Source organism: Sciurus carolinensis, chromosome 14 (assembly GCF_902686445.1).
Source record: "Sciurus carolinensis chromosome 14, mSciCar1.2, whole genome shotgun sequence".
NCBI lineage: Eukaryota > Metazoa > Chordata > Mammalia > Rodentia > Sciuridae > Sciurus > Sciurus carolinensis.
This window is the reverse complement of record NC_062226.1, coordinates 17,661,445-17,683,982: the sequence shown is the minus strand read 5'-3', so window position 1 is coordinate 17,683,982 and position 22,538 is coordinate 17,661,445. Positions and strand designations below refer to the sequence as shown.

Genomic DNA, 22,538 nt, shown 5'->3' with positions numbered 1-22,538 from the left:
GGCCCTCCCACCTTCCGTTAATCCCATCGGATGCCATGAGGTCATAAGATACATTGGCTACAAAAATATTGCAATGTACTTAACCAAATAATTACTGTAGTGGTAGGAATGGTCAATAAGTAGGCATTTCTACTTATTGAGCAGTTCTATCCATTGGACAGTGTGCAAATTTATTTGTTAAGCATGAACAATGACAATTTTCCTGCTATACACACAAGCAATATGAGAACCCAAAATGAAGATTGTCATGCTGTGAGTGGCAAAGTTAGCATTCAAATTCACATCTGTTGAGCAGCAAAGAATATTTTTTTTTACTCTCATATCCTTCAAATCTAGTGGTTTCTATTTGCATGATGTGGCTCAGTTAGATTTTTTTTCAGTTTAAGGCTCTCTCTTATTTGTCTTTTTTCAAAGGGTAAAGAGAAGATCCATTTAGTCTGACTACAAAGAGATTCAGGTACTCATAGGACAAGGTAGAGGCTCTGTGAGGGTTTGAAAATGCACACAAGTTGCTGGGAACAGTTGCTGATTGATACTAGAGTGAAAGAGTCAATTGGAGGCAGAAAAAAGAAAAGTAAAACTGGGCACAGTGGTACACACCTGTAATCTCAGTGACTCTGGAGGCTGAGGCAGGAGGACTGCAGGTTTGAGGCCAGCCTCAGCAACGTAGCAAGATCCTGTCTCAAAATTAAAAATAAAAAGAACTAGGAACGAAGCTCAGTGGTAAAATGTCCCTGTGTTAAATTAATAGTACCAAAAAGGAGAGAGAGAGAGAGAGAGAGAGAGAGAGAGAGAGAGAGAGAGAGAGAGAGAGAAAGGAAGAAGAAGAGAAGGAGGTGAAAGAAGGAGAAGGAGGAGGAGGAGGAGGAGGAGGAGGTAGTGGAGGAGGAGGAAAGAAAAGAAAAGAAAAAGGAAAGAAAAGAAAAACAGACAAGCAGAGCTGATAGCTTGCCCCAAAACCACTTGAGTGAAAAGCCAGGAACTTCTCATGCATGAAGCAAGCTGTCAATCTTTTCCTTGCTTCCTCTTATGCCCCTGTGTTCTACACTGATGCCCTGATTGTCTTTCTAATGTTTGCAAGGTCTTGCTCAAAATTGAATGGAAAGCCTCTTGGAAGGCAGCCCTGTCCTCAAGCCTTGGTAAAGTCTATCCCTGCTTTTTGCCTCCATTCCTAGAAGTAACTTCCACTTAATGCAGTTGCAGTGGAGATGAACTGGATGTATATGAAAATGCAGAGCAAATGTACATGCTCCATCAAATCTAGTTCCCTATTTATCTCAAAAGGCTCCCAGAAAATAGGAAGAAATGGTTTCCTGGGTAGTAGAGAGAACTGTCTCTCTCTCCACATACCCACATACATGCATGCCTATGCACATGTGAATAAATTGATTATTGTTCTCAATGAGTGAATTACCAAAGTCTATAGAGTAAGATGTGGAAGTTCTTCACTGATCACCCCACACGTTCTGTCCCAGTGATCATTACTGTCATATGTTATGTATTCATCCGGGGTTTTTCCAGTGCATTTAAGTGCACATATGTATACACATATACAACACATACATTTAATAATAAATTCATCAAGAGAATTGTACTATGCATTGCTGTGAGACAAGCATTTACAACGAAGGCTGTCTTTTGGAGATTTTTTTCAAGGCAGTAACATATAGATCTATCTTTTCAAATGGCTATCTGGCATTGCACAGTATAAACGTACTATAATGCTTTTAACTAATTTTTATTGATGGGCACTTTGGCTGTTTATAGCTGTTTGTTATTACAAACAGTGCCATAATGAAGGTCTTTATACATATATCACTGTGCACATGTGTGTGTTTCTATAAGACAGATTCTTAGAAGAGGAATTGCTGGGTCAATGTTTTATGAATTTTAAAATTTTGATAGATCTACTAAATTGCCATCTGTAGAGGTTCTCCCAGTTTACAAGCCCATCATTGATGAACGAGAGGCCTGATCTTGCCACATCATTCAAATTCCATATTGCCACTCTGGGATGGGAAAAATAACTCATGTTTTGTTTGGACTTGCATTTCACTGATTACTGGCGAAGTCCGGCATCTTTTCACGTTATGGCCATTTGTGATTCTCCTTCTGCAGACTGTCTGTTCATGTGCTTTGACCATTTACTACCATGATATTTGTCTTTTCTTATTGGTTTTGTATATGCTCTGCATATTTTCTGGATAGTTATTCATCATCCTCCAATATGTATTAGAATTTTCTTCTAGTCTGTGCTTGTATTTTAATCTCACTTTTGATGACTTATAACTTCTGTATTCTAGTCCTTTATTGCTTTTGAATTTTATGCAATGTTTAGGGAGCCACAAGATGATAAAATATCTTCCTGTACACTACTCTAGCATTTTTATAATTTTTCAGTTTTGGTGACTTAATTTATACGGAATTTACTTTTGTGTGTTATAAGAGTAGATAGTTATTTTAACTTAACAATTTTTCAAAACAGGAAGACAATTCCTGAAAAATCCATCTTCCATTTTATCAGATTACTGAACCCCAGTGCATAGCATGCATACATGGTTGGGGATTTTCCTATTACATATATATATATATTCCTGCAAAAATTCAATATATATTTTAATTACTTTAGCCCTATGGCTTATTTTGGATATGATAAAGTTAAGTCCTCTCCCCCTCATAAAGGTTGATTTTCTATTTTAAAATTTTCTGACTGCTCTTCTGTATTTCCCCCTTCATATGGATTGTAGAATTAGCCTGCCAGAGTCCATGTAAATCCCTCATGGAAATTTGGGAGGCATCATATTGAAATTGGAGGAAAATTTTTAGTTATTTTTCTTTTTCAATTAAGAAATATATATCGAGAGTCAGTCCTGTGCTGGGCACCATTGACGACCATGCCAGAGACATTGTCTTGCATTACTGTCCTGTGTCCTCCTCCTGGGTAGGCACTGTAGGCTAAGCTTCTCTTGCAATTGGTTGGAGAGACTTTCTGTATTTTTAGCAATGGAATCAGTATGAGAATAGAGACATGGTCACTGCCAGACTTAGCTCTTTTAAAGCTTCCTGCATTTCTGAGGCCCCTTACTTCTCTTGCTCTGGCCTGCTAGGAGACCATGTGTTCCAGAGACATATTGCAGGATGAAGGAGGGTTGCCTCAATCACAGTAGACCTTGCACAAATAAGAAACTAACTTCTGTGCGCGTGTTTCTCTTTTGGACAGGGGGCCTTCTTTTGTTAAAGTGACAAAGCTTGTCTCATCCTAATTAATACAGTTTCTATACAGTTTGAAGTCTTCTAATTCCGAAACAATTTATATCTATCAATTTTTTTTTAAACTTTGAAGTTTTAGACTTTTTGTCTGAAAGGTATGGCACATGTCCTATTCATAAACATTGATGGGAGGCACTACACTCTAGAGGTTACAAGCATGTGTTTTGGATCCAGGTCAATAGAATCTAAATCCTGATTCCATCACTTATAGGCTGTGTGACCTTGGACAGACTGCTTAGCCCTGCTGAACCTTCTTTGCTTATCAATAAAGAAGTTCCACTTTGAAACCACTATGAGAATTAAAGGTATCATGTTTGGAATATGGTGTAACCTTAGAGAGTGAAGCTTCTATTATTACACTTTTCACTTCAAGAATATGATTTTTTTTCACTTATATTTTCTAGTTAGTTCTTAGTGATTTGAGAAAAGTTCTTGATTTGTGTCAGTTGATTTTGAATCCAACCAACACAATACACTCATTACTTCTAATATGTCTCCCACAATTTTCTAGAAGCATGAACACATATTTTCTCAGTTTGGGCATCAGGATTATAGAATAAACTAGAAAGCTGTCTTTTTTTGTTTCTTTCTTTAGATCAGTTTACTTAAGTTAGAGGTTATCTATTCCTAGACGATTTGACAGGACCTACCTATAAATTCTCGGGGCTTGATGTCTTCTTCTCAGTTGTTGATACTTAGATTTCTTGTCATTTATCTCCACTTTATTTGCCTACTTAGATGTTCTATATCATCATGACTCAAAATTGCCAATTTGTGTTTTCTAAGAATATAATATATTTCACCAAGTCTTTCAAGTGTGTTGGCATAAAGTTGCACACAGCATTCTCATAAAATCTGTTTTATCTTCTGTGCTTCTATAGTTATGTCCCTAGCTCATTCCTGATGTGTTTATTAATCTCTCTTCTCTTCTCTTCCCTGTCTCTTTCTCATTTGAAAAAATATTTTTGGTATTTTATTGATGGGACTCCCTTTTTCCCCCATTCCATTTCAATTACTGCTGCTTTTATTTGTATTAATTCCTTCCTGCTGCTTTCTTTCTCTGGCTTCTTGAGTCAAATGCACCATTTGCTGATTCCCAATCTTTCTTGCTCCTTAATAAAAGCCGTAGCACGTCTGACTGCAGCTTGGCCTGTATCCCACGGGTCTGATGTGCCGCTCTCCTGCCCCTCTTTACTTCTGAAGAGGTGATTATTTCAGTTTGACCTTTTTCCCCCCCATAACCAGGTGGAACTTAGAAGGTAGTTATAAAAAAAAAAAAAAAAAAAAAAAATCCCAAATAGATTTATTCCCCTTTCATTGTTAATGCCTAATATTACTGGGTCCTAATCTAAGAAAATAACATGTATAATTTCTACTTTTGTGAATTTATGGAGACTTCATGCCCCCTTACTTAATGTAGAAACAATGTGTCAAGTTCAGATTTTGGAGCTAACTCAACCTGGGCTGGAATAGAGACTGTGTTACTGACCAGTCATGTGATCTTGGCCAAGTCTCCCTCCTTCCCTAGGCCTCAATGGAACCATCTGTTAAATGAGGTCACTTCAATCCTTACTTAGGTCTAATGTGAGAATTAGAGGTCACTTAGGTAAAGGATAAAACTATGTCTCTTGTGCAGTGGCCAAGTAACGCACCAGTGATTTTGCTTATTATTAATGCTATTATGAGTTTTCTGGTCTATTAGTCCAGGTATACTTCAGGGAGCCTACATTTCATTTCCAGTAGTTCTCAGATCCTAGGTTTTTGTTTCTCTCTAGACTTCTCTCTCTCTCTCTTTTTTTTTTTTTTTTTGCTTCAAAGTATATAACTTTGGAATATAACTCATTATATTTCCTTCATTGAAAAATAATATATACCATGTATATTTATGCATATGTAAGTACTGTATATACCACATAGATTAAATAAATGCATTACACACTCCCCCCACACATATATGCCATGCTTAGGCTGAGATTTAAGATTTCATGATTGAGTGGACATTTTTGGATATGTGATGTGATTTGTTTCCTTTTATAACCTGTAATAGATAGACTAATGTTTCCCCAAATGTCCATCTCCTAATCCTCAAAAGCTGTTGCCATGGCCTGGATAAGTGTCCCCCAAAGGCCCATGCGTTAAAGGCTTAGACTCCAGCCGTGGTTCCATAGGAAGGTGGCAGAGTCTTTACCAGGTGGGGCCTAGTGGGAGAAGTTAGGTACGGAGACCCTTCTTAACCTCCCTTCTCTTCCCAGCCTCCAAGAAGAGGGCAGCCTCCTCTGCCTCACAACCCCACACTCACACACTGAGTAGCCACAGGCCACAAGTAACAGGGAGGGGTGACCATAAAATGAAACCTCTGAAATTATGAGCAAAAATAAACCTTTCTTCTTATAAGTGTATTTATCTCAAGTGTTTTGTTATGGAAACAAAAAAAAAAAACTGACAGACACATCTTTGAATGTGTTACATACATAGCAAAAGAGACTTTGCAAATGTGACTAAAGAATTTTGAGGCAGGAAGCTGATCCTGGATTATCTGGTGGGCCCAATGTAACCCCAAGTGATCTTTATCAGAAGGATGCAGAAGAATCATGGAATGCAGATAGTCCCTACCAGCTAAAAAAAGACAAGGAAGCAGATTCTTCCCTAAGGTCTCCAGCAGGAATACAAACTTGCAAAGCCTAAGTTTTAGGAATTCTGGCCTTTACAACTGCAAAATAATAAATCTGTGCTGTTTTCTGCCAGTGAGTTTGTGGTGACGTGCTGCAGGAAGGTTAGGACAAACAGCCCTCACCAGGAGATACTGCTCCCACTGCAGGATGAAGAAATGGGTTTGGAGAAGCAGAATCATCAGTCATCATGGTGCTGGGAATGCAACTGAGGAGTTCACATCTCAAAGTGTGTATGAGTGCATGTGAATGTGCGTGTGTGTGTGTAGGGGGGGTGTGTTTAGTCTTAACCTGGTCATGCTGTAAACGCATGGTGATTTTCTTTTGCCTGGGGTGGAAAGGATTATGGGTTAGCAGGAGAGGAAGGAGGGAGAGATAAAAGGTCTGGTGTATGCGCACTAAGACCCTTGGAGACAGAGTGGTAAAAACACAGGGACTCATGAAGGCAATGATCCTCCGAGTTTTGAAATGTAAGCAATTCTCTCCCCCAAGCCACCTCGGGGCAGAGGAAGATTTATGTGAAGGTCTGTTTAGTTGTTGGTTTCTGTTTTTAATTTTATTTTCATATGATGCCACATAATTATACAGCTCCTGTAGAACATTCTGTTGTCTGGGAGATTTTCTTACAGAAACTCTAAAGAGCGTAGGCTCACAGGAAACCAGCCAAAATCCACACGAAATTATATTTATACATATGCCAAAATGCAAAACATAAAATCAGTACAAAGACACAAACTGGGCACTTTAGCTGAAGGCAACAAATGTGTTCCTTAACACACCCCTCACATGGTGGATCATACCAGAACCACCTGGGACTGTGGAGACGGGGGCATCAAGCCTTGTTATGTGTCTACCCAGAAGCACATTTTCTTTAATCCTCACAGCAAGACCTCCAGATACTTTATTCCAACAAGGTTATGGAGGACGCTGAGGCTAATCTCCTTGACCAAGTTCACATAGTACCTGGGAAAATCTAGGACCTGGACTTGGGCCCTCTTACTCCTACTCCAATGTTCTTTCCACTTCAACACAAATGACTTTCTCAAATCTGTTTGTTTTTCAAAGAAGGAAACTGGGACCCACAGAAAAATGGCACTGTGTAAAAATGCTCAGTGCAGAGAGGATTTTTATTTATGTGCTTATTCATTCATTTCTTAATGGTCTACGGCACCAATGAAATGATTTAATGAAATCCACATACCCGAAGTTATTTTTAAAAGTAAGGAAGGGAATCAAATCCTAAACAGAAATAAGAATAGAGAAAAGTTAAGGGTAAGAACAGCTCAAGGAGTCAGACAGACTTGGAGTCAGGAGCGGGTACCATCACCAAGGCAAGAGGAAGAAGGCTGCTCATGGCTGACAGTGACCTTATGAGAAATCCCTCCTGGGGTCATCAAGGCCAGGGCCAGTAGCTGAGGCCCTCAATGGCATTAACCCCACTAACCAACGCCACCAGAGTCCTTCCCACGAAGACTCCCTGGACTGTGCACACATTAACCAAAATGAAGATCACTGGAGTGGTTCTGTGTGGTCTTAGCCTACAGTCTTCACCCAAGGAAACAGGGAGCTCCAAGCCATTTCAGAGGTTATATATCCAAGGCTATTCTTTTGAAAAAAAGGAAGGACATAGGAATCCATGATGACATTTGGGTTAAAGTATCAGCATATTTGATCTATGCTAAGAGTCACCCAACATGTAAGAAACATTAGCATTTCATTTAAGACTAAGGAAGAAAAGGAAAAATATAGAAAAGAAAGACTGCCAATTAAGACTGTCAAACCATTGACAGTAAGATACTCCTAATTTCAGAGATGTTAAAATGTGGAAAATATGGCATCACACAATCAAAGAAATATGTCTCCCCACCAAAGACCTTGTCAGAGCCTTCACTACCCTCAGGTGTACAGGGAACCTGCAGGAGGCAGTTACAGAGTTCAGATGTTCCCACGTGGGCCTCATCCCTGAGCTTCCTATTTATTTTTTATTTTTAAAAATCTTTGGTATGTTATAGAACCACTGGAATACACCTGGCTGATCGAATGGATGGACTTTATGCATTTGCCTCAATTCTTGGTGAATATTGATTACAGGTGAGCTTTTGCAAATGCTTAAACAGCAGAGAGCACAGATTGTAATATCTGATAAGAATCCAGCTCATAGGTGTTAACTATTAGAGGTAAAATCCACACCCTTTAACCAAAAGTCAAAAGGGAGACGGCCCAGGTCCTCGCCTAAAAAGTGTTTTAGGTGGAAACCACCAAAGAACCCTTGCCTGAAGAATGCCCCCACCCTCTGAAACTGGATGCTGACCGTCAAATCAAAGCTATGGCTTCCATTTTCCAGCTCAGTGTTGTCTGCTACCACAGCACACTTGGCAAGGACAGGAAGTGGTTTCCAGTTAACTGTGGACATGCATTTATCTCCTGTTAAGATCACATGAAAGGAACATTCAACAGATTAACAAGGACTCGTTGAGACCAGACATGTTCTTTGAGCTCATATTTTACATTTATTTTCATGGAAATTGAGTCCTAAAGATACTTGGGATGTCCCCAGTTCCTATCCCAATTTTACCTGCTGACTGGTTTTGAGAACTTTGGGCCTCAGTTTCCTTCTCTAAGTCACCTGAGACATGGTGAAACTTTAAAAATGTTGATGGAATGCTCTCTTACATAGGAATAAATGGGAAAACCTCTCAGCAAATGATATTAGGAAAAGGTGTATACCCCCTGAAAACAAAACAGAATACCACAACTTTCCTTTTCTGAAGTAAGGATGACGATATAATCCACTATGTCTTGTTTGGGTACTTTTTTTCCCTGTTTACTTTGGTTGCCAAGAAGCACAAAGTTAAATTTATCCCATGTTAAGCAACTCTCTCATTTCAGACTACTGAAACCATTTTCTCCCTTTCCTTTTCGCTCCTTACAAATGGCTCTGATCAGTCCTATCTTTATATTAACAGCTTTTTTAAAACCATGCTGGATTTATGTGGATAAAATTAAGTTCTCTTGGCAGTGTGCACAGAAGACGTTGTAAACACACCCACACAAATGAAACCGACAAACTCTGTTGCTAGGTAACTTGCCAGGCTCTTCACAGAAGGTAATGCTTCTTCACCTACAAGATCGTTTCTAAATGCTTCAGCTGAGTATCCAGCGACCTTCTCAACCTACTTCCAGTCGACCTGCTTCTGCCTACCATATTGGTTCCTGTGCGCTGTGAACATCCGTCAGGATGTAAGGCTCAGTCACCTGCTTGCAGTATCTTCTTTGCACATGGTAGGCAAGGACTTGTACTTGATGATTTGGGGCATTCTTAGCATCTCATTTAAAATCAGGCACAGAGTGGGTACAACAAACCTTAGGTGAATGAATCCAACCATTATGGTTTTAAAGAAGTCTTTAGGTCAGTAAATATGGAATGGTAACACAGACACACAGGTGACTGACTAGGACACAGTCCCTGCTCCTGAGTGCACGGTGGGCAAGATCAGTGAGTCAGCCGAGTAATGGGGACACCACATGGAGCGGCAGAGGAGTGGTGGAGAAACCCTAGAGCTTGGATGCTTTATTCATTTTGGGAGAACTTGGCTTGATAAGGGGTTGACAGTCAGGGTAGCCAGCAGAGGCTCAGTCTGTGGAAGGTGTCAGGATCTCACTGGGATAAATTAGAATGTAAGGTGAAAGGTAAGCACCTTTTTCTCTTGTAAGAAATGGGTAGAAATGAAAAGTATAAATGTACATATATATTCACAAAAATAAGACAAGGAGAAAAAGTCCTTTCCATACACAACCTGATTCCACTTGAGAAATATTGAGCGAATATTAAGCAGTTTCCATTTGAAATGATAGGTATTGTTCCTTAGCCCTGGGACAACTGCACGTCTCACACTGACCCCCGTGGAACTCAGGGAAGACTTGCTGAATAAGGTGACACCTGTGCCAAGGACAGAAGGCGAAACAAGCATCCGAGTTAAAGGTCCAGGGACATGTGAATTGAGAGGGCATACAAGTGAAGGGAAGAGAGGAGAAAAAGAAAATAGTGTCAAAATTGCAGAGGCTGAAGCTAAGAGGCTAACACAGGAAGAGGGATGTAGTCGTAAATGCAGCTGGAAAGGGTGAATAGGAATGAGTCCCTTGGCCACATGATTTGAGCAACTTCATTTAACAGTTACTAATTGAGCATTTACTATGAGCCAGGTGCTATTCTAGGTGCTGGAGATAAAGTAGCAAGCCAGACATCAAATCCAGTAACTGAATAATTGAGTGTGATTACTTTCCACATGTTAGACCATTACTATGGCTTCCTGATGCCTCATTAAGTGTGCCAACCCATGCTTACACAAGTGCCCTTGATCCTCACAGTGGTGATGCAATCACTGGGTTTGAATAACTGATGCCCACCACATACCAGCTGTGTGACCCTGGGCAAGGCACTGAGCAGCTCTGTGTTTGGTTTTCTAAACAGTAAGATGAGACTCATAATAGTACCTCTCTTGCAGAATTGCTATGAGAATTAAATGAGATAATGTGCACAGAGCACTTAGTACAGTCATGGCACAGAAGAGCTTAGTAAATTGTTAGCTGCTATTAATTTTTTATTTATTTATTTATTTATTTATTTTTTTGCTACCAGGGATTGAACCTGGAGTTGCTGTTTTTAACCCCATTATGAAAAGAATTGATTAAACCTGCCCCTACTCAGGAAACTCTTAAGAAAGGTCATACAGCTTTGTGCAAGTTGGAAAGATCTCCTGGAGCAAGGATTTGCTGTGCTTTCCCTGCTTGAGTCAATAGCTTCCCACTTCTCCCTCCACCAACTCTCTCACGAGCACCTGCTAATAGCCTTCAGTGTTTACAGTGCTTCTAACAAGTGTGGGTGACTTCTCATTTGCATCCTTAATAGACAATTTTCAAAAGTGTGTGGAAATTGCAAAAGGTTTTTGGAGACCTGGATTTCATTTTCTTTGTCATCCAGTTGATTTGCATTGAATGTGTTTTAACAGCACACAACACACTCTGGCCCAATCTTATTTAACACTTTCACACACCTTCTGTGGTTCTGTGGTAGAGAAGGTTTGTAAGTCCATTTCACAGATTCACAAACCAAAATGTTGAAGACATGAGGTCCCTGAGCTAGTGATGGGCGACTGTCATTAGACTCATCCATTTGAGTTACTTCAATTAATGAACACATATAGTGCTAACTCTAAGCAGGCACTGTTCCAAAGCCCTTTAAATATTTATGTGAATCATAATGTAAGCAATATATGTAGTCCTCACAACAACTCTATAGAAGGGACTATTATTCTGTTTATTTTATAGATGAGGAAACTGAGGTCCAAAGTGAAGAGATGTCAAGTAGCTTGTTCAAGGTCATATACCTCATAATGTGTTTCCTAGTTGTATGGCCTTGAGCATGTTGCTTAGCTTTAATGGGATAAAAAATGGAAAGCATTTTGCACTATGCACAGCTATCCTTCTATTGAGGTAGGTATTGTTACAATTTTATAATTTTACAGGTGAGGAAACTGAAGGTCAGGGGTCTGGAGTCACGATGGGATTAAAATCTCAGCCTACCAAATCCAAGGATCCCTAGAGTAGGCTCTGGATGGAAGGTGGTGATAGTTTCTGATGTCAAAATCCATGACTGCTGCGGCTGGTGCTGTTCCTGTTGTTATTTTCCACAGAAGAACACCCTCCCCCCAAGGAGACTGAGAGGAAAATAACAATGATAAGAAGCCAGCTGATTCTGTATGCAAGCCTGTAGATCCAAGTCCATGCATAATTTAGTCAACACTGCCCTGCAGTCACTTAGGCTGAGGAGAGATCGCCATAAATTCAGGTCTGCATACGCTAATTTATTTCTTATTTATTTTACTGATAACATATCTAGGGCCTCCAGCGAGCTGCCCTGACACCTGCTTGAAGGCACCTGCAGCCCTGCTGTGTGACTGGGGCAGGAAAGGAGACCCTGTGATAAGTACCGAACTTGCGTACTAGGACCATGCAAATTCAATCGGTTTTCTGGTAAACTGGGACGAAACCACGCTGCCACCTCCCTGTTCCATAATAGATAGACTGCAAAGGTCGCTAAATCTCGTATGCTGCTTTCCTACTGTCATGACGAGGGCATGGGGCATACTTCTCTCACAAGACTAGGATTGTTTTTCTGAGTCACAGAACGTCAAAGATAAACAAATTTTCTAATGTGAAGATAGAATCAGAAAAGAGATGAGAAGGACAAGATGCTGCTATTTCCTTGAGTGGTTACTCAGGACCAAACGCTTTGCTAGGTGACATCCGGGGTGGAGGTAACTCCTAACTGCATGTAGGAAAAACAAGGGGAGTTGGAAGAAATGTGAGCCAGGGTTGTGCGATGATTTCTTTTCACAGAGGGTTACACTGTGACCCAGAGAGAGAAAGCAGTTTGAGGCTGCTCAGCAAGTGAGTCCCCCCACCACGTGCCCCGCCCCCTTTTTGTTCCGCTATTTTTAACACCCAGTTTAAGGGGCTGGGTAAGTAGCTCAGTAGTAGAGTGTTCTGGCTCGTCCAAGACCCTAGGTTCCACGGCCAGGACTGTGAAAATAAGAAACAGCACCAAACTGATTTGAGTTCCTCCTAAGTCCCAAGCTGCACCACAAGCTTAGGTGCATTGTTTCCCAGGCACCTCCCTGATTAATTGTCCCCACCTGTAGGTAGGGCACGAGGGCCCAGAGACGTGATGCTGGATACAGACAGCGGGATTCCTGCAGCATCTAGTTCCCAGCCTGGGCTGGGCTTAGGGAACAAGCCTGGTGGTTCCTGCATGAACCACTTCAGGATCCTTGCTTTTGTCTCCGCATAGCACAGCACAGCCCAGGGCTGCCAGGGACATGCAGAATGGGCAGGCGACTTTGGCAAGAAAAATATCCTGGCCCTGGATGAACGGGGGCGGGGCTCTGTCATCGTGTGCTGCACCAATCATTTATGGTCCCCTTCCGTTCTTCTTTCCAGGGCCTAACAGGTGGCACTCCTGCCTTTTGCCCCGTGGGCTGAAGCAGAACAGATGCGGAAGGCATCTCCCTGAAGGTCAGCCCCGCCTGGAGGGACTGCCGTTCCTGACCATCTTCCCCCACACACATACCCCATGGCCTTGTGGGAGCCCCTGGGCCTTGGGGACAGAGACTCACCCGCAGAACATGAAGATGGTGCTGGAGGTGGCGTCGTAGGGCAAGGGAAGCGTCTGCTGCAGGCACAGCTGCTCGCAGCCCCCGTTAAAGCCGTCGGAGCAATCGATGCCTTTGGAGTGGTCGTAGCAGCCAGAGCCGTCCTTCATGGGCCTCAGCTCCTCGGGGCACTGCTCGGAGAGAGGGCGACAGGCGGTCACGGCTCAGGAGGCAGCAGGCCCCCACCCTCTCCTCCCTCCTTCTGAAAGCGTTGTGAGTCAGGCGCCAAGAGAGAGGGGTTTGAAGTCTCAAAAGGCCAGTTGATAGCCGGGTTGGTGGCTTTGGGGAAAAAACAAAAAATCCTTTCCCTCTCTGAACCTCAGCATTCCTGCCTCTAAAAGAGGACTTTTGTGACTATCTAACTTCACAGAGTTGTGAGAATGAAGGGAGAGAGTGTCAGCAGCAGAATATTTGGAACTCTGGCTGGTAAGGCAACCATGTAGCAAATGTTAACTGCTGTTAATATGGACGTTGATGGGACTGTCTTCATTCTTATTTGTATTGCTGTCACCTGATAAGAGTCTACTGCTATCAAGGTCATTTAAGGAAGCAGTCAGATATATTTTAAAGAGATGCTAACCCTAATGATGTGAGCTTCAGTTCTAACTTTTGTCCTTCTCACTGTGTGACCCTGGGCAAGTTACTACCCTCTCTGAGTCTCAATGTCTTCATCTATTAAATGGGCCTAACACACCTGTAGAGTTCTAGTGTGGTTTAAATGGTATCATGAGCGTGCATACCTTTCTTCAGAATTTGCAACATAGCTCAGTACACATAAAATGTGAGTTATCTTTCATTCTATCTTGAACTGGTCTCTTCTCCACCCTTGTCCCTTGAACTCTAAATGAGAATCCCACAACAGGAACAATGAAAAACCTTCTAACTACTCCCCTGGTCTCTAGTCTATTCTCCTCAAAATTTTCCTCCAAATGGCCGCAAAGTGATATTTCTAAGTAGCATCCTTAGCATAAATGAATATATGGATTTTTATGAAAACTCAAATCTTCCTTAGGCTAATAATTGGGTTCCTCGACAGATATTTTCAGATGCTCTGCTCAGCCCTGTACAAGTTCTTCCTCTGGTCTAAGCGAACCCCAAGGATTCCCACCTTCAGTGACCTCAGCTGTCATGTTCTCCTCAATGTGTCTGGCACCTGCTAAGTGCTCTGAGAATGGAAGATCTGATACTGGGGACATCTGGCTCTTTATTTAGTTTTCCATCACTTGATGAGGCTCAGCTCATCTTCTCCAGTCGGATGGAGAAGTAGTATGAGCACTCCTGCCTTCAGAAGACAGAGTGAGGACCCGGGTTTTAATTTCAGTCCACCTCCTGACATTTCCTGTCCACAAAGATAAACACCTCGGGCCCAGCCCTCCTCATCCATCACTGGACATCACTGATTAAAAGGCACCTCCCATGTCCCTCCAGCCCCCTCCCCAAGCCGTCCTCCTGGACGACATCAATAACAAAACACACACACAAAAATTAATTTCCCAAAACCACCACAACAAAGCACGAGGTCAGCCCTCTTGGAAATTAAATTTTGCCTAAGAAGAATTTGTAATTACAAATGCACAAGAGAGTTCTTGGAGACATTTGAGACTGGCACCAGGAAGGGTGATGGAGAAAGTAGGTTATAAATGGCCTTTGTCAAGCTGCAGAAAGGTTATAAAACTGCTACGTTTTGTGCTTAAAAAGAAAAATCAATTTTCCATGCGAGTGAAGTGCTGTACATATTAATACAAGCTCAGAGGACTTCTCTGCTTGTCTCTGAACATTCTTTCAGACAGAAGGGCCCCTGGTCACAGGGTCATTTGGAGCCATTTGCAGGTGGGTACTGGGGGCTGGGTTCTGCCTTTCTGCAGAGACTCAGGAATGAGCACTGGTAACAAGAGAGTAACAAGGTAGTCAGAGAGATCTGGGTGGGGGATCAGACCCAGCTCTTTCCATCTCCCACTGATTCCCTACTGCGTTTGATCTTCAAATCAGTGCTCACTGTAACTCAAGCTTTATCTCAGCACATGACCTCTTTACATATTTAGTCCTTATACAAACAAAAGGGCCAGTGCAGTAGACTGACAATCGTTCCCCAAGATGCTCCCCTGTCTTTAGCCCTGGAACCTGGAAACCATGAATACTACTGTCTATGGTAAAGGTTTTGAGATGTGGTTAAGCTAAAGCTCAGAGGAGACTCTCCTGTATTTTACTGATTGACCTAATGCTAGCATGAATGTCTTTATAAGAGAGGCAGAAAAAAATTACCCACATAGAGAGCAAGGCAATGTGCAGGTGGGGCAGAGATTGGTATGCTGTGGCCATGAACCATAAGTGCTGGAAGAAGTAAGGCTTAGATTCTCCTGTAGGGTCCCTAGGGCCCCCTGGATGCAGGACTCCTGGCTTCCAGGAACAGGGGAGAATACATTTCTGTTGTCTTAAGTCACTCAGTCTGTGGTAATTTGCTACAGTAGCCAGAGGAAACAAATACAGCAGGTCCTGTCATTATTCACATTTGACAGATGAGGAAACCGAGGGGAGACCCTCACACAGAGGGTGGCAGGGCAGGGCTGCTCAGGCTTGCCAATCTGTAACCCTTAACTGCCTCCTGGGCAAGCCACTTCACCCCCGTCACTTACTAATGATATCCAGTCTTAGAGAGTCGGAGCAAGGCAGGTCTTGGAGCTGACCTGACCTCCTTGCTTTAGAACTGAGGGTGGGAGAGCAAAAAGCACACCACACCAAGTCCTCAGCACAGGAGCGGAGGACATGAAGACCGGCCTCCCTAGTCTCAGCTCTGGGCTCTCTGCCTGCTGCACTCACTACCCTTTAGGTTAAAGCCTTTGACTGATGAAGACAAGTTGCAGAGCCTCCGTCTCTTTCCCCAAGATGATTTGCAGCTGAGAAACTGAGGTTCAGAAAGGGAAAGGGAGTTGGTTAATAAAACACAGTAGATTAAAGGCAGAGCTAGAATTATACCTAAATTTGATCCATGAACGTGGCAGAAACTATCCCAGTAATGAAGCGGACTTATGAGTTACCTCCGTAGGATCCTTCCTTCGCACTCCGTGGGCTTCCTGCCCATGTTCTAGGGGGTAAAGTGGGGGCAGATGAGGTCTCCCTTTGCCATTATTTATTATTGCACATACATTCTTTCAATTATTCCATTGCTTATTACCTGACTTCCCACCGAAACGTAAAATTTATAATAGTATAGGCTGCCTCTGGTTTGTCTCAGCTGTACCCCACCAGTAGAATAGTGTCTATTGCACAGTAGGTGCTTGCTGTTTGTTGAATGAAACTGTGGAGTGCCAGATGGGATATTCAAGGTATTTATGGTGGGTCTGCAGTAAAAGAAGGGAATCAGGGAGAAAGGGGAAGGGGAGGGAAAAGATAGGTACTGAAGAATAAAATAGACCAAATTATGTTGTGTGCATGTATGAATATGTGACTGCAAATCCCACTAACATGTATATTGGTGTACCTATGCACCAATAAAAAATATTTTTAATGATGGTCTGAATTCAAACTGCCTCTTATGAGTTGTGTAACCTTTGGTCAGTTACTTAAACTCTCCTATCTTTATATGATTGCTGTGTGAGGTAAATGTGAGGCCCAGCTTCCCTGGCTATTACACGGAGACCTCACTTCCCCACTATAAAACCACACACAATGTCTCTTGCCATAAGTTATTAGTCACATAGACCAACCCTGGTACAGGGCCCTGAGAAATGTGGGGACTATAGGAGAGTGTTACCAGGAATCATTGGGGACATTCCTGCAGCTAGCTATGAAAACATTTCTGACTCTCCAGAACAGCATGACATCATAAATCTTTTGTTTGTTTGTTTTAGGATGCTTGATTTGGGATAATTTGTCACACAGCAATGAATAATGATGTGAGACAAATGTCACCAAGTACTGAACACAGTGATCAGCAAAAGGGGGGCTGCAGTTATGAGTTTGTAAAGGAGCTTGAGAGGTAAAAAGTGCCCACATTTGACAGACAGAGAACTAGTTCTGGAGCAAATATGATGAAGCCTGGTGCAATTCGGCTGGGAAAAGGAAAACTGGAAATGTGAGTGAATGGGGCAGTTCAGAGCCAGGAAACGTCAGTCATTCAGGCCTTCCTGGAAGAGATGCGGTGGGAGACGGGAGCTGTCTGGGGAGGCCAGATGTAAAGAGGGAGGCCAGAATCTCACTCAGGCAACACAACTCCCTTGCCTGTGACCTTGGACAATCCCGGAACCTGTGTGGGCTCCAGGTTCCTTCCTGTATGTGGGGACACAGCAAGTCAGGACTGAATTCCGCTCTAGCCTTCCTGACTGTGCATCTGGGAAGGACACTTCACCTGGGAGAGAGCCTCCAGGTTCTGGTCTCTAAAATGGGTCTCTCCTGGAGGCATTCTGGAGACCGCGAGGTAACACTTCAGGTTTTGTGTCTGGCTTTGGTCCTAGCGCACCACAGGCCCTTGACTCATGAAGGACACATTATCAAATGACAAATGACAAATCCACGAACCCAACCTCCCCAGGGAAGCCCAACTGCTGGTTGATTATTTTTCTTTGTCATCTCTCCAAGTCCTTCACTGCACCACTTAGCAAATCAAATATTTATTGCATACCTAGTCAGTGCTGAGCAAAGGTGTCAGCGTAAGTTCTCATGGAGGTTAAGCCCCAGAGATGAACAAAAACGATGAACAAAAAAATTAAAATGATTATTTCACAGAGTAAAATGGTTCTATGAAGGAAAAAAAGTAGAAGGTGATGAAAGGTTAATAAGGATGAGGTGGGGGAAGCGTCAACTTAGCCTAGAAGGAGGAAAGATAGACTTTATTTCCACTTTATTCTTCTTTTTCAAAAGTGGTTTTCCTTAGTGTACTTCTTTATCTTTCCGTATGAATTTTAGAAAAATATTTTCTATGTCTATAAAAATTATGTGAGGTTTTGATAGGAATTATCTTACACTCTTATGTCAAAGTGAGGAACAGGGGTATCTGTATGATGTGTCTTCCAAATCACAAATATATTATGTTTTTCCATATATTTAGATTTTGTTTGATTTCTTTCATTAGCATTTAATTTCAGCATATGTGTCCCATACAAGTTTTGTCAGATTCTTATTTAAGTATTTCGTTGTGTTCAAGGCATTGAAAATGACATTGCATTTTAAATTTCAGTGTCCACATGTCCATTGCTAGGATAGAATATATATATATATATATTTCACTCTTGTCTACTGAGACCTTGCTGAACTCCTTCATTACTCTTAGAATTTTGTTTTTTGTTAGCTCTCTTGGGATTTCATATGTAAGAAGTATGTGATCTGTAAATAGAGACTGTTTTATTTCTTCCTAATTTGAACCTTCTATTTCCTTTTTCTTGTGTTATTGCTTTGACTAGGACATCCATCACTGTGTTCAATAATAGTAATTATTCCTGATCTTTGAGAGAAAGCATTGAATCCTTCACCATAAATACATTAGTTGGAGGGTTTTTACTGATGGTCTTCATCAGTATGTATGAGTTCTCCTCTATTCCTATTTTTCTGAAAGTGTTTTTAAAATCAATTTGTTTGTCAAATTTTGTCACATGATTTTTATCACTGGGTCTGATCCCATGATGTGTTTCTTCTTTTGCCTGTACATATATGGACAGATATTTCAAAATTGGTCAAGTAGTTCATCCTTGAATTAAACTCAAGTTAGTCATGGTATACAGTTATTTTTATATCTTGTTAAATTCTATTTGCAAATGTTTTGTTAGAGATTTTTTGCAATCATACGCCTGAGGGTTATTGGTCTTACTCTGTAGTTTTATTTTTCTACTGGGTTTGTCTTGTTTTGGTATCAATGTAATGCTATCATCTGAAAATGAATTGGGAAGTTGTCTCTCTCCTTCAGTTTTGGGAAAAATACTTTTTAGAATTGGTATTAATTCTTCTTTAAACACAGGATACATTTTTCTATTACAACTATTCAGGATTAGAGATTTGGAGGGGGTGGGAATACAAAAGTTACAAATACAATTTTCTTAAAGTTATAGGGGTTGTTTAAGTCAGTATTTCATACCCACGAGTTTTTCAAGAAATTAATCCACTTTATCTAAATTGTCAAATTTATTTGTGTAAAGTTATATAGAGTATTCTTTTCCTTTTGACATCTTCAGGGTCTATAGTGATATCACCTGTTTGATTTCTGTTATTGGTAAATGGTGTTTTCTCTCTTTAATATCAGTTTTACTGGAGTTTAGCGGGTTTTTTCTGATTTATTGATATTTTGAGGGGTGTCAAAATTTTGGGAGTCTTTAAAATTTATAATTACTAACATTATAAATTTTAATATATATTAAATTTTTATATATTAATTGTGCAGGTTAACAGGTTTCCCTGTGGCATTTCCATACCTGTACATATTAGCCTTTGTTAGAATCCATCCTCCCCAATATCCTTTCTTGACCACCCTTTACTCCCACTTCCTTCTGGTCTTCTTCCCCTTTCCAATTAGTCCCTCTTCTACTTTCAAGTTCGTTTTTTCATTTTTTTTTGTTTGTTTATTTTTACATTAGAGAGAAACATGCATTTCAGGGTTTGGATTATTTCCCTTAACATTTATTTTCCTGCAATTGACATGATTCGTTCTTCTTCATGACTGAGTACTACTCCATTGTGTATCTATACCACATTTCTTGATTCATTAATCTGTTGGCTAGAAGAATCAGTTTTCATTTCAGTAATTTCTATCAATCACTTTTCTATTTTCCATCACATTGATTTCTTTACTTTGCTTCTTTTTTAAATTATTTATTTAAAAATTTTTTTTACAGACTACATTTTGATTCGTTGTACACAAAAGGGGTGTATCATTTCATTTCTATGGTTGTGCATGATGTAGATTCATACCATTCGTGTAATCATACATGTGCATAGGGTAATAATGTCTGTCTCATTCCACCTTTTTTCATACCCACCCTCCCTCTCGTTTCCTTCTACATAAAGTTCCTCCATTCTACTTTGCTTCTTTTTTTGTTTTGAATTTTTTATTTGTTCTAATTAGTTGTACATGACAGTAGAATGCATTTATACATTTTGATAGGTCATACATAAATGGAGTGTAATCTCTCATTTTTCTGATTATACATATTATAGGATCACATCGGTCATGCTTGAGTATATTTCATTCTCCCTACTCTAGGTTCTTGAGATAAGAACTTAAATCATTGATTCTAGACTTCGTCTTTATTAACGCATCCATTTAGGGGGCCACGTTTCCTCCACATTGAATATGAAGTCATAGAAACATTGCCAGAAAAGGATGAATTATTGCTTTGGTTGTGTACCACACATTCTCTATATGTATATATATATTTTCATCCAGTTCAATGTCTATTTTTTATTTCTCTTGAGATTTCCCCTTTGACTCTGGGGTTCTTTAGAAGTATGTTGTTTAGTTTCCAAATACTTAAAAGAGATTTTTCTGTTATCTCTGTTATGAACTGAGGATTTCTGTCCTCACATTATTTATATATTGAAATTCTACCTTCAAAATGGTATTATTTTCATTGGGGACCTTTTGGAGGCGATTAGGTCACGGGGTGGAGCCCTCAAGACTGCGATTAGTGCCTGTAGAAGGAAGGGAGAGTTCTCTTTCTCTCTCTCCATGACATGTAAGGACACAGGAAGAAGGCAATTCCGGGACAGTGACATCAGCAGAGAACCGAGTCAACTAGTCATTGATCTCAGAATTCTGGCCTCTGGGAGTATGAAAGAAAAATGTCTATTGATTAAGCTACCCAGTCTATGGTGTTTTGATACAGCTGGCAAAGGCATTCTCTGTTCTTGCTTTCTAGTTAGATCCTGTTGTGGTTAGAGAACATACTTTGTATGACATGAATTCTTTAAATGTATTGAAAGCTTTATCATAGCCCAGGATACCATTTATCTGCAGGCACTAGAAAATAATATGTAATCTATTATTGTGCATAGTGTTCTACAAACGTTAACTGTATCTCTTGGATAACTATGTTACTGAGTTCTATAATGGTGCATTTTTTGGTGTCTCCTTGTTCTATTAATGTTAAGGGAGAGGAACTGAAGTATTTAACCATCATTATGGATTTGTACATTTTTATTTTCAGTCCCATTAGTTTTTGCTTCACACAGTTTGCTCTGTTGTTTGATGCATAAATATTTATGATTGCAATGTCTTCTTGGTGGCTGACCTCTTTTTTATTACATGTTGTTCCTCTCTGGTAATTTCTATTAAAGGTTACTTTATCTAATAAGAATGGTGACTCCTGTTTTTGTTTCATTTACATGGCATTTCTTTTTTTCTGTCGATTTACCTTCAACCTGCCTCTATTATTATATGTGAAGAGAATTTCTTATAGACAACATATAATTGGGTCATACTTTTTAATCCAGTCTTCTAATTTTTATTATTCAATATCTGTGCTTTGATCATTTACATCTCATGTGATAATTGATATGTTAATGCTTATGTATGCTATTTTATATTGTCTTCTTGTTTCTACTTTATGATTCTGCTTTCATTTTCCTGCTTTCCTTGCAGCTTGCCTAAATATTTGTCAGAGTTCCAATTTGATGTGTCTGTATTTTTTGAGTGTATCTCTTTGCAGAGTTTTTAGTGCATATAAGATGCCCCAGACTACTGATGTCATTCTTTTTCCAACTGAAATGATGTACATTATCCATACCTCTATTGATGCTTTATATTTCTATCTTCTCTTCCATATAATGCAATTTTCTTAATTATTCGTCTAAATACATTTAGGACCACATTAGACAGTGCTCTCATTTTTTTGCTTTAACCATCAACAATAATGTAGAAAAATCAAGAGGATAAGAAGGGTCTATTGGCTATGCCCATATTTTTGCAATGTTCTTCCTTCCTTCTCAGTGTTCCAAGATTTCTTATTTTTATAACTTCCTTTCCATTTAGAGAACTACCTATAGCCATTCATTTAGAGGAAGACTACTGGATATAAATTCTGTCAGTTTTCCTCTATCTAGGAATGTCTTAATTTCATTTTCATTTCTAAAGGATATTTTCATTGAACATAGGATTCTTTTATATTCAGCACTTGAAAAATGTGCTACCTTTTCCTGGTCTCTCTGGTTTTTTTTATAAGAATTCTTCTGTCATTAAGTGTGTGTTTCTTCTGTAGATAAGCTATAATTTCAAGATTTTCTTTTCCTTGAAAAAGTAAAGAAATTTGACTATTATGTTTTGATGTAAATTTCTTTGTTTTTATTCTTTCCAAAATTTGCTCATCTTCTTTAGTTATCAGATTTTCCCAAATTTGATGTTTTCTATTATTATTTCTTTGAATATCATTCTTTTCTCTTCTTTTGGAACTCCAATGACACAAATGTA

At 40.2% G+C, this 22,538-nt stretch overlaps 1 protein-coding gene across 6 annotated transcripts in view; it reads right to left on the bottom strand.

Moving 5' to 3' along the window:
* The window catches only part of Astn2 (astrotactin 2), an 851,054-nt gene that overhangs the window by 305,078 nt on the left and 523,438 nt on the right, over positions 1-22,538 (bottom strand). For all 6 annotated transcript variants that reach the window (XM_047524417.1, XM_047524419.1, XM_047524418.1 and 3 more), the window contains one exon: positions 13,115-13,281. In XM_047524417.1, coding sequence (XP_047380373.1) covers positions 13,115-13,281 — 167 coding nt within the window. The remainder of the gene's footprint in view (positions 1-13,114; positions 13,282-22,538) is intronic.